The following is a 13,011-nucleotide window of genomic DNA, read 5'->3' on the forward strand; positions in this document are numbered from 1 at the left end:
TCCATTCCTTCCTTCCTTCCTTCCTTCCTTCCTTCCTTCCTTCCTTCCTTCCTTCCTTCCTTCCCTCCCTCCTTCCCTCCTTCCTTTCTCTTTCTCTCTCCCTGACTCTACCATTCTGTCTCTGTCTCTCCCCTTTTCCCCTCCCTCTCTTCTAAAGATACTTCTATTTCCAAGAAAGAGAAACTTGTTTTCAAGATCCCAGATAGAGCATGTGCTCCACAAATTGTCCTATGCATTGACAGATGTGTGAGGTCGTGGGACCAGAAGTTGAGGGGGGAGGGTCAATAGAAACGAAAACTGGAATGTAGGGATGACTTTGTGGATTTAGCAGGGAAAGTTTCCAATTCTACCCCTCTGTCCTCAACTAACATATACATTGAAAGGTTTCTGGCATTGTGTTATATAAGTAGTAGGTGCTTAATAATTACTTGTTGAATTAAATTGAAGCACATATTGTTGAAGGAGATAGAAGTACTTAAATTCAGAACTGAAAGGCGCCTTGGAGGTCATCAAGTTTAATCCTTATCTGAATAAAAATCAATAGACAAACATTTATTAAGCACTTACTGGATACCCAGGAACTGTGCTAAGAATTGATGATACAAATACAAGCAGAAAGAAAGTCCCTGCCTTCAAGAAGTTTAGATTTTAATAAGGGAAGAAAAATGAAAGAGGGGGAGACCCAAAGGAAGGTGTCAGGCTGGGATTAATCAGTTATCTGATTCAATTTAATTCTACAACAATGATTAAGCCCCTACTATGTGCCAGATACTGTAAAAACAAAACTGCCCTTGAGGAGTTTACATTCTACAGGAATAGTGGTTGAAGTGATTAGGACCCATGTTACCCTCGCCTCATTCCCTGGTGATGAATTGTCTCTGCTTTCTCAATTAGACCCTCGAGGGACTCACTTGTGGGAGTTTATCCGAGACATTCTTCTGAACCCAGATAAGAACCCAGGCCTAATAAAGTGGGAAGACCGGTCTGAGGGCATCTTCAGGTTCTTAAAATCAGAGGCAGTGGCTCAACTCTGGGGGAAGAAAAAGAACAATAGCAGCATGACCTACGAAAAACTCAGCCGAGCAATGAGGTAAATGGTTCTGGAGGCCTCCAATACCATGAAGAGCTGAATAACTGCTTGTGGGGAGCCATAACTACCGAGGAAAGATGAAAGGGCCAAATCTGGAGTCAGATGGCCTAGATTCACAACCCCACCTAGTCTGAGGGGCATTCGGACTGGGTGGATCTCCAGAAAATTCCCCCTTCCTTCTCTGTGCCTCAGTTTCTCCATCTGTTAAATGAAAAAGTTGGGCTAGACAAGCTCTAAGGTCCTTCCAGCCCTAAAGTAGTGGTCCTATAGTGTTGACTCCTGGCACAAGGGGCTTTAAGGTCACCCTCAGCTGAGAGAGGAGACAAGAACAGCCTTTTTTAATGTATGTGTTGGTGAAGGGGCATCCCCCTGGCTTCTATGCAGCGGTTCTGGGGAGGGGTGAGAGAATCACTCTCCTTTAATTGAGGTGCTAAATTCTATGTGCTTGTTATGAAGGCCTGGAAGTGGTTTCTGCTCCCTCTAATTTTGGTGTTTTGGGACAAAGTGTTAATCGCTCCACCCTACTTACAGCTCTGTCTTCCATGCTCCAGCATCCCACTAACTCAGACCTAACCAGCCTCCTTGTATGTTTTCCTCTTTACAGATACTATTACAAACGAGAAATCCTGGAACGTGTGGATGGACGGAGACTCGTATATAAATTTGGGAAGAATGCCCGGGGATGGAGAGAAAATGAAAATTAGGGCTGTCGGAACATAAACACATACATACACACAGACACACACGCATGCACATACATGCACACACACACCAAACCAAGAGCCTCTGGACGTAAATATTTCAAAGACTACTTTTCTCCTATTTATGTACCATAAGGGAAGAAACAATCTACGTCTAACAGGAAGAAGGAACACTACAGTTGTTAAAATTATTTTGTTACTTTGAAGTATGTCCTGTATGGGGAAAAAACGTACACAGTTTTCTGTGAAATATGATGCTGAATGTGGTTATGATCAATTTTCGCCTCTTGTGAAGTTCATTTCTATTGCAAGAATAATGTGGTTCTCAACTTTTTGCTACCTGCCTAGAGGACAAGAAAAAACAAAAAAGAAATCAGAGGGCATTAAATTTTGTTTTGTTTTGTTTTTTAATGCAAGATAACTTAGTATAAGGTGATATGTTCTCTGTGCATGAGGATGCCAAGTGTCCTTCTTGGGAGAGATGGATACAACAGCTTGACTGTACTCCAATGACATAGCTCTTATTTTCTGGGAACCTGTTGGATCAACGGTGATGAACCTGAAGGATGCTGGGAGATTGGACTTAGTCTCTGGGCATCAGTAATTTGAAGCTGGAGATGATGCTGCTGGCTCTACTATGGTCCCAATACAATGGTATCTGATAGAGTTTAAGGGGGAGGTAAAGGTTAAGAGAATCATTGAATCAGGGATTCTGAACCAGATCAGCTTATTGCTAAGACTCCTCTGTCTCTTACCTTTTTCATATGATCCATCCTTGGTTGTGTTTATCCTAGTTTTCATATGGAGTAGGCAGGGTGGAAGAGAACACTGTGTTGTGGGAGTAATTGATAGGTTCCTTTGTACCCGAACTTGGAAATAAGTCTACTGGGCCATATGTCTCCTGCCCTTTAGCTCACCTAAAACACAGGGAAGGTTCCAAATACTGTCTTTTAGGGAGAATGAAAAAGGGTTAACTTTCAGAACCCCAGATAAGAGAAAAAGTTGTGTAAAAGGAACAGTCAGAGAATTACTGGTGAAATGTCAAAGGAGAGTCACAATTATTTGGGGGATTCTATGTGTGTGTTGGGGGTATTTTGAAAATGAAAATTTCTCCTAATTCTTAACCTCTTGGCTCAGTTCTTCTGGGTTCATCTACCCTTGCTCTAGCCTGGTTGGCTGGCACTCCACATTTTGATCAAGAAATAACACTACTAGAATGGGCATTATGGCATTATAGTGGAAAAAGATGTTGGAACTGGAGTCAGGGAAACCTTGGGTTAGTCACTTCCTTTGTCTGGGATTTAGTTGCCTTATTTACAAAAGGAGGGATTTAGACTAGATGTCCTCTAACGTTTGTTCCAGGTCTCATTTTATCATCCTATGATTCCTTATTATGTGACATATTACCAGATGCACCTCAAGCCACACAACTGGTTCCAAGGTGTCTGCAAAGCTAAGCATTGACTCACAGGTAGGGGAAAATGAAGATGGAGCTAGATTATCCCAAGTCTTCCTGCCCTGGTTTTTGACTGGCTCCATGCCCTTGACCTTTCCCTAATTTTTTCTGCCCCATTTTCCTAGTCTGCAAGATGAGGACCAGGATGCGTTGCCACCAGGATTATAGGGTCCTTAATTCTCTTTCATTCCCCAACACAGTGTAGGCATGAAGTGAGCATGGTTGGTAGATATTTGCAAATAAGGTAGAGGAGAGGAGTCTGCCTTGATTGTAAGAGAAACAAGTTGGTTAATCTTGGAGCTGGGACCTGGACAGGCTGAATTTTATTTTTCTGCCTGATGGTACCCACAGTCTGGCCCCAGGCCTGTAGCGTTGTGGGCTGTAGTTTTTCCGTTGGCAATTACTAGGCGACTGAAAAAAGAGGCAAGAAAATGACAAGGCTGACATGGCTCTACCCAGGGCACCATAAAAATAATAGCTGACATTAAATAGCTCTTTAAGATTTAACAAAGGTCTTTCTCTAGTGTTTATTATTTGATCCTCACAATTGCCTGGTGAGTTAGGAGTTATGCAATTGTTATTATTAACCTCATTTGATGGCTTGGGAGAGATGTAGGGACTTGCCTATAGGTCCAATGGAGGATTTAGTTGAGTTAGGACTAGAATTCAGCTCCCCTGACTCTAGGACCAGGGTCTTATCCCCTAAACTACAACATATTTCCTTCTCCTTGAGGCATAAAGGCATATCTTCCTTTTTTTTTTTTTTTGAGGCAATTTGGATTAAGTAACTTACCCAGGATCACAAAGCTACTAAGTGTCTAAGGCTGGATTTGAATTCAGGTCTTCCTGACTCCAGGGTCCACACTTACCCACTGTGCCACCTAACTCCCCATATCTTGCTTTCCAAGCAAGGAAAAGAGCTTTGAGGAAGCCTGTCCTCCCTTCACTAAGTCTTAACAGAAAGTACATGTCACAATATTTTTCCTTCCTGATGTCAAAAAATGGGCATATTTTGTGTGTATTGGGGGGTGTTAAGATGTGTAGAATATAAACTCCATAAGGGCAGGGACTGTTTTATTTTCTGTCTTTGTATTCCCAAGACCCAGCACAGGGCTTGGTATATATTAGGTGCTTAATAAATGCTTATTGGATTAAATATCTTCCATGGAATATTCAACTTACCCAATGTTCCTCTGACCTTTCTTCGGACTTCTTCCTGATTATTATCATCCTAGCTCCCTGGTCTTAAAACAGCATTTTAGGCAAGGCCTAATTTCCTCATTCCTAAGGCTTTCTGGCTTTTTTCTGAGGTGCGCCCTCACTCTGGCTAAATTGCCCTGAGCAGCAGTCCATGCCTGAGTCAAAAGATCACTACTTATCTGTTGGTAGCACTCTCTTGGCACTGGGTCCCTATCGGAATAGATTGGGGTATTGAAAGCTTCTCTTTCAATTGTTTCCATTTGGATTTTGTACGTTTTATCTGGGTTGGCTGTTAGCGACTTGGAAAACCCAAGGCAAACATCCATGCCAATTTGACTGCTGAGAGAGAGAACTTTGTACTTCTCAATTCAGTGCCAAAAGGGTAGGGAGGGGAAGATGTCCTAGGGTTGTATCGAATCTCTGTCTTCCTTGGAGAATTGACTTCTGATTTACAAGCTTCCTAGACCCCTAGATTTACAGGGAGGGAGGGACCTTGCAGGACCAACCTCCTTGCTTGGCAGATGAGAACATTGAAGTCAGAGAAGGATGAATGGTCACACAGGTGGGATTTGAACTCAATACCTGACTCCAGAGCCAGCCAGCACTCTTGAGGTCTCAGGACTGAATGGGGCTGAGGATGGCTCATCCCTGTGTGACTGTTACCTTCTTCAGTCATTCATAATCCTCTGCTTCAAACTTCTTGCTGATGCCCTGGCCATCCTCACAGAAGCTGAGTGAGAACTGCCCTTTCAAATACTTCCTTTTGTCTTTTTTTTTTTTTTCCTGAAGCAATGAATGCTTTTAGCCAACTCAGATTTTCTGAAACATTTTTGGTTGAATCTGGAAGTATGTGAGCCCAAGAAGGTGTAAAAAGGGCTCTCTTGGAGAGAGGCAGCTTCTTGATTTCTTGTAAGAAATCTTGTAGTCTAAGCAGGTAGCATAATGAAGAATGTCTCCTCATCTCTTGAAAGGCCTTGCCCTCAGGGGCTAAGCTGGAAGGGCCCACGTGTAATTTAAGAACCATCTGTTGCAAATTGCTTCATCTTTGGGACGGTGGCAAGCAGGATTTTGTTTTTTCAAAGAAAATCCATCAACCTGTGAGTGTGGTATTGTGGGAGTTCAACGTTTGACTTATTACCTGGTCTTACAGGAAATTAAACATTCATCTTGTCAACAAGGAAGATGCATGTTGGACACACAAATTCTACCTTATTTAAAACTGTGATTCTTAACCTGGTGTGCAAAGCAGCAATGAACCTTTGGCCACTTTAACCAATGAAGAGATGAATGTGTTTATATGATGTAAATTGCTATTTAAATGTAAAGCATTTCTAAGCTCTAGTATTTTTTAAATGTTGAATAATTTTTTAGGGTTAGTAATAGAACCTTTAGCATGGATGTGTAAATTGGTTTTTCAAGAGTGTGGTCTTTCAAATGTATAATACATGTAAAATGCTAAGTGCTAAATACTGTTTTCCTATTATCCTTTAGAAACAAAATCAAGAAGCTTTTATAGAGCATTTCCTATGTGTATAGCACATATAGAATCTATTTACTGCATTTTGTCCTATGCATATAGTAGGCATTGAATAATTACTTATTGAATGGACAATGTTGGGACAGAAGTATCTTTCACATTCAATGTGGGGAGCGATTTTTTTTGACAGGAATTAGAGCAGTTAAATCAAAACCAACCCTTTAAGATGGTCTCCCCATTGGTTGCTGGAATGTACTAGCCTTTCCACTTATTGAAACAGGGATTTGTCTTTCTCTAGTGAACTGGACAACCCCTGCTTTTCTTCCCTTCTGGTTTCTGTGTTGACAATTAGGGGCTAGGGAAACAGCCCCATGGCTACTGTTTCATCAGGGATCTTGCTCTTTAAATGGAATCTTTAAATTGTTTTAAAAAAAATCTATATTGCCAAAGAGCTGTATTTCTCAGCATGATGTTTCTATTTTTACAGTTGCCATAAATGCCTTAATTAAAAAAACAAACAAACAAACCTGGGAAATAGTCTACAAATGTGTGTATATGTGTGTAATTCTTGAACTGGAGATTTGAAATTTGCTTGAACCTTTGCAGGGGCAGGGAGGAAGGAAGTTTACTCATTGAGTTGAAATGGAGTCAGCTGCCTCTTGTCATTGCTGGGTATCCATTATCTGGGAGGGCCAGGCAAAGGAGTGTGGGAGAGACCAATCCCTCCGCTGAAGAGTAAATCATTTTTATGAGACCTGTGATTTCATGGGGTAGGGAGCTCCTGGTGAGGAATTTAATTTACCACTGAAGATCAGTATCTTTGCAATGTACAGTCCAAGAGAATTTTGTCAGGGCACTGAGAGATTGACTTGCCCAAAGTGATGCAGCTGGTATATGTCCGAGGTAGGTCTTGAACCTAGGTTCTTCCTAACTTAAAGGCTAGCCCCCTACTATGCCATGCTGTGTATCAGTATGTCGATATTTAGTTGGGAAAAAAAATTGTTTCAGGGCAACAATTGGATTCCAGCTCTTAGTATCCTTCCTTCACATCCCTGCTTCCAAGTCTGGTTAGCTAAACTCGCTAAGGTTAAAATCATAGGGTCAGATAACCTCAAAAAAGTCCTAGAAAACCTTAAAGTCCTGCTGCCAAAGGGTCGGTAGCATCATTAGTAGAAATCAATCAACCAAGCAAGCCTTTATAAAGCACCTACTATGTACCAGATATACTCCTAGATGCTGGGAGTACAAAGACAAAATTCAGATAGCATTTGGCCCTTGAGTAGTTTATATTCTATTAGAATATAATTAGTAATATAATGGAAAGATCATTGGCCAAGAAATGAAGCATATCAATTGAACAATTCTGTGTTACATTAGGCATTGTACTCTGCTCAGGCAGATACAAAGACAAAAATCAAGGTGGGGGACCCCCACTCCAAGAAACTCACATTTTACTGGAGGAGGGAAATCCAATGCATCCACATAAACTTTTAGTCCTGATTTTGACAACTTATGACTTGACCTTAGCAAGTTAAATCACTTTTCTCGCCCTCAGTTTCCCCAACTATAAAAGAAGGAGGTTGGACTAGATGGTCTCCAAAGTCCCCATAGGCCCTGAGACTTCATACATGTTTCTAATTATTAACCTGAGAAGCTAGGCAATGTAGGCTCTTGAGTTTTGGTCCCAGCTTCATCTCTAATCAGCTGTGTGACACTGAGATTTGACTTACTTAGGCAATCTCTGCAATCACTTCTAGCTCTCACCATGTATGTCTTCAGGTCCTTTCCATCCCGGATGTTTCATGTCCTTAGGTCCCCACAATCTCTAACATTCTGCATGCACCGTTCTTCTATCTTTTCCCATCAGACTACTGCCACAGTTCTTCCCCCTTCCCCCTCTCATCTTCAAGCTCCATATCTACTGGCTGCTTCCCTGCTCCCTACAAACACTCATGGCTCCTTCCCTCACACTTATCATCCTCTAACATCTCCCTTTTATAGTCAAAGGTTGCAAATGAAGGATTTAAGCCCACTTCCTCTGACTCCAAAGGCAGCACTTTACCTACTATCCTGACCTGCCTCTCCCTAATGTTCTTTAACCGTGGGGAGGAAGGGAGGGAGAGGCGGGGGGGGGGAGGAAGGCAGTAGATGTGGGGGTTGACGAAGAGAGGGGGAGGAGGGCGTTGATTGGGGGGGGTGGGGAACGGAAGAGGAGAGACAGGAGTTGACAGTAAAGGAGGAATGAAAAAAAAAAACCAAACAAACCTAACACTTAATAGTGAAAGAAAAACCAGCAATACATTGGTATCAAAGGTGACCTTGGAAAATGAACAGCAAAAGACCCATAGCCCTTGGCCTCCAGGATTCAAAGGAAATGTATCTGTGTTTCTTGGAATGGTGACAGAATCTGCAAATATAAACAAGTCTGAGTCTGTGATGGGAGGTTCTTGAATGGGAGAATTGGATTACTTTTAGTTCCATCTCAAATATCTGCGGCTATCTGGTTGGGGGACTGGTGGGAAGATCACGGAGCTGGGGGGCGGGGTAGGCAGGTAGCTAGCTACCCTTGGGCACAGTAGGAATGGGGTGCAGAGATAAAGACATTGAAAGTGTTCATCTGAAATAACTGAGAATTCCATTCTTTGGTACATGGGTATTCCTTTGAGGAGGTCAAGTTGTTTGTATTATAGTTAGGATGCCCCATACTCTGGCCTCACCCGACCTAACTTGCCTTAACAAGCACAGCACACAGCATGGCACCATTTTCTGACCTTCTGAAGTGTGCACAAATGCCTTACTCTAGATCTCAAAGACAGAAATCAATTGGGCCAGAGAGATGAACATTTTTCTCCAAATGGGAATGAATCTGATTTGTCCTTTATTTTGTTCCATTGTCTACCACAGAGCAGGATGCCTTAAACTTAGGATTCTAGGATCATGGATGGAGAGTTGGAAGGGACTTCTGAGGCCATCTGTTCTAACCCCATCATTTGACTGGTACAGAAATGGGACTTGGGCACTGCGGCAAATGTCTTTCCAGGAAACTTCCTTGAATGAGTACAGTCTGCCCACTTGTCTGCTGATCTCTGTCCACTGATCATCTGACCCCAATTCCCACCTCTGGCTATTGTTCTAATTCTTTCTTTATGCTCCCAGTCAACTTTTCGGAACATCGACCATGTACTCCTTTACCCACAGAATTACAGGGAAGGGTTTCAGTGACCACCTCATCCAACCCATGCCAACCCAAAAACTCTCTGTGCTAAATACCCAATAAGTAGCCATCTATCCTTGGCTTAGAGACTTTCATAAGCTACTCAGTGACCAAAGCAGTCCATTTTACCTTTAGGCATTCTAGAAAGGTTGTTTTTTTTTTTTTTACATCAATAAATTTGCCTCTTTTTCACATCTACCCATTCATTTGCTCTTAGATCTCTCTGGGGCCAAGTATGTCTTCAATGTAATGGCCCCTTAAATTCTTGAAAACAGCTATTTTTATTTCATTTATTATTATTTTAGCTCCCCTGAGCCCTCTTGTCTCCAGGCTAAATACCTCTAATTCCTTTTCTGATCCTTTCATATCACAAAATTGACCCCTTTCATCATTATGGCTTCCCTCTTCTAAATACTCTATAACTTATCAATGTTCTACCTAAAATACGGCACCTAGAATTTAATACAACATCCCAGATGAAGTTTGATCAGAGAAGAGTACCCTGGGACTTTCACCTTCTTATTGCTGGACACCATGTTGGTTCTCAGATCTGATTAGCCCAAGTTCTCATTAGCATTTTGGCTGCCAAATCACACAGATGGTCCATATTGATACAAATTCTTGGATAGTTCTTAAAGGCAAACTCTGTCCAGTCATATTTTCCTCCACCCTGTGCATTCAAAGTTGATTTTAAAAACCCAAATGTAAGCCTTTCTGTCTGTCTCTATTAAGTGTCATCTTAGTTGATTCAAGAACCAGCATGATATAGGGGAATGGAATTGGTCTTGGATCCAGGAACACTTGGGTTCCAGTCCTTCCCTTCACCCATATTGTTTGTGTGGGATCACATGAGTCACCGGACCTATCAGTGTTTTAGACCACTCTCTAAGACTACATTGCGGGGGCTTCTGGGTGGTACAGTAGATAGAACACTGGCACTGGAGTCAGAAGGACCTGAGTTCCAATCTGGCCTCAGGGCAAGTGACTTCAACTCCATTGCCTCAAAAAAACACAAAACAAGAAAAAAAAGATTAAAAAAAACTACATTGCAGAAAAGATAATGCTGATTTGCATTGGTGGAGGGAATTTCCTCAACCAGGAGTTCCCCACAGCCCATCTCCTCAATCTTCACTCCTTGTTCTAGATTGCCACAGTCTTTGTGACTTGTAACTTTTGTTCAGAATGTTAATGATTCCTCTAAGTTTTGTGGAATTTGTAAATCTGAATGTCATCTCTGTCTTTAATCCTAACCATTCAAAAGAAATGAAATAGTTGATAATATTAAACCTTGTGCTCTCTGATATCCATTCTCATCAGTTTACTGGAAATGTCCTTTGAAAGGTCACAAATGACCCTCTTATGGCCAAATCTAATAGCTTTTCCACCATCTTCCCTCTCTGCCAACAACCTCTTCCATATTGACATTCTTTCCCCCTTTGGCTTTTGTGACACTTTCATTTCCCTCCTTTCAGTATTCTTTCTGTTTCTTTCATTGACAACTTTCCCTCTGCCTCCTCCTTAACTGGGAGGCCTCCGTGAGGCTCAGTCTTTGGGCCCTAATCTGACCCTTTCTCTCAGAGCTTATCCACTTTCTCAGCTTCAACTTTCTCCAGAAGGCTGACTACATGACCACCTTTGTTCTCAGCAAAATTCCAGGTCATTGGGTCAGTCAGTCAACAACAACTTATTAAGTGCATGCCAAGCTCTGTGCTAAGCACCAGAGGTCCTTATCTCCAACTCTCTATCGGACATTTTCACTCGACTGACTTGCCATGGTCTCAAATTCAGCAGATCTAACAACTAACGCAGTGACTTGAAGCCAGGCGTCATTTAATAAATGTTCACCGAGTGGCATTTAAAACCTGATTCATCGTCTTCTCCCCAGGACTGGCTTTTGTTCCCCACCTCTCCCAAGGTGTTAATAGCACGATTATTCTCCTAGACATTCAACCTCAAAACCACAGCAATATCTCTAATTTTTCCTCTCTTCTTCCCTGATGTCCAGTCAGTAATGTAGTTCTGTTGAATCTTCTTGCAAAACATCTTGGGTATTTAATCCTCCCTTTTCATTCTTACCAACTCTTCCCATTCAGACAGTTATATCTAAGGTCCCTTTCAACTATAAGTCCTGAGATTCCCATCTGTGGTACTTGGGATCAAAGGGTCATCTGTCAAAAAGAGAGACCAGGAGGGACATTATTAGTCCACAGGACCTCCAGAGGAAGGCAACCAGGATGGTGAAGAGCCTTGGATCATTGCCAAGTGAGGGTCAGTTGAAAGAACTGGGAATATTTAACTTGGAGAAGAGAAGGTTGCAGGAGGGGAGGGGACATGGTGGCTGTCTTCAAATACATGCCATGGACTGTCAAGTGGAACAGGAATGGGAATTGCTCCATTTGACTACACAGGGCAGAACTGAGGGTGGAAGATGCAAAAAAAAAAAAAAACCACCAAGCAAACAAACAAATTCAGAATTGGTAAAAGGAAAAATTTTCTATGAATAATCTATTCAAAGGTGGAATAGATTGCTCCACTCTGGTCTCAGTGATATCTGGGAAGAAATACTACCACAGACACTAGCACAGCTGAGAAGTTAGAGCAAGGTCAGATGGGTACTCCAGATTGCTGCTTGGGAAGTCAAGGGGATCAGCTTGACCGACACACACATCCATATACCAAAGGATGGTAACAGGCAATGCTTCCCTTTCCTGCCTCTGTGTGAGGTGTAGACGATGGATCGGTACCTAGACTAAAACCCACAAATCCATTGTTTGTTGTCTTCCCCTGCCCATAGGGAGCTTGTTAGCTTCCTCAGGTCTTCTCTAAACTTCCTCATTTACTGTGGAGGACACCACTATCCTTCTGGTCACCCAAGTTAACAGCCTTAGCTTCATCCTTGCCCCTTCTCTCTCTCCTCTGTATGCCCCCACAGTCTCTACCCTACTCCAAGTCCTCGTTATTTCTCATCTGGACAATGACAGCATCCTCCAATCTAATTCCTCTCTAATCTGTTCCCCACACAGCTGCCAAAACCACCTTCCTAATGCACACAACACTCCCATTTCAGAACCTTCCCTAATGGCTCCCCACTGGACCATAGAGTCATAGATTTGTAGCTGAAAAGGATTGTAGAGGACACAGGGTCAGAGATTTAGTGCCAGGAGAGACCCTAGAAGCCTTCAACCCAACACTTTCATTTAACAGATGAGGAAATCAAGGTTGACTGCCCCTGGGTCACACCTCTAGTAGGCATCGGAGGCACGATTTGAACCCAGGTGTTTGGCATTCTCTCTACTTAATTACCCTCTCAGTGGTGCAGTGGATCCAGCGACTGATCTAGAGTCAGGAAGACCTGAGTTCAAATTTGACCTTAGGCACTTACTAGCCAGGTTACCTTGGACAAGTCATTTAACCCTGTTTGCCTCAGTTTCCTCATCTGTAAAATGAACTGGAGAAGGAAATGGTAAGTGATTAGTAAATGCCTCAGGTGGTTATCTAAAGTTCTTCACAATCTGACTCTAGGCTACTGACCTAATTGCTGCTCCCCAAATTTAGCATTCCCTACCCTTCCTCCATATTCTCTCTTGTCATCTCTATCTCTTTGAATCCATTCTTCTTTCCTTCGAGGCTCAGCTCACAAGCCACTTCTGGAAAACCTTTCTTGGTCCACTTAGTTATTAGAACTCTCTTCTTTCTCAAACTGTCATTTCCATACTTATCTGTCTGTGTATTTTACTCTACCCTGACTCAGTAAAATGTATCCGGACACCTAGAAATCCAGCCTCAGACATTTACTAGCTGTTTGACCCTGGGTAGGTCAGTTCACCCTGTTTGCCTCAGTTTCTTCATCTATAAAATGAGCTAGAGAAGGAA

The 13,011-nt window shown here is 42.3% G+C and overlaps 1 protein-coding gene across 4 annotated transcripts in view; it reads left to right on the forward strand.

Moving 5' to 3' along the window:
- EHF (ETS homologous factor) overlaps positions 1 to 6,470 on the forward strand; it is a 75,719-nt gene extending 69,249 nt beyond the window's left edge. For all 4 annotated transcript variants that reach the window (XM_069091401.1, XM_069091399.1, XM_069091402.1 and 1 more), the window contains 2 exons: positions 895 to 1,090; positions 1,695 to 6,470. In XM_069091401.1, the coding sequence (XP_068947502.1) occupies positions 895 to 1,090; positions 1,695 to 1,794 (296 nt within the window). In that variant the 3' untranslated portion in view covers positions 1,795 to 6,470. The remainder of the gene's footprint in view (positions 1 to 894; positions 1,091 to 1,694) is intronic.
- Positions 6,471 to 13,011: the final 6,541 nt, after the last annotated feature.

Source organism: Petaurus breviceps, unplaced genomic scaffold (assembly GCF_028583685.1).
Source record: "Petaurus breviceps papuanus isolate PSGF00001 unplaced genomic scaffold, PetGlider_PUasm1.0 188, whole genome shotgun sequence".
Lineage (NCBI taxonomy): Eukaryota > Metazoa > Chordata > Mammalia > Diprotodontia > Petauridae > Petaurus > Petaurus breviceps.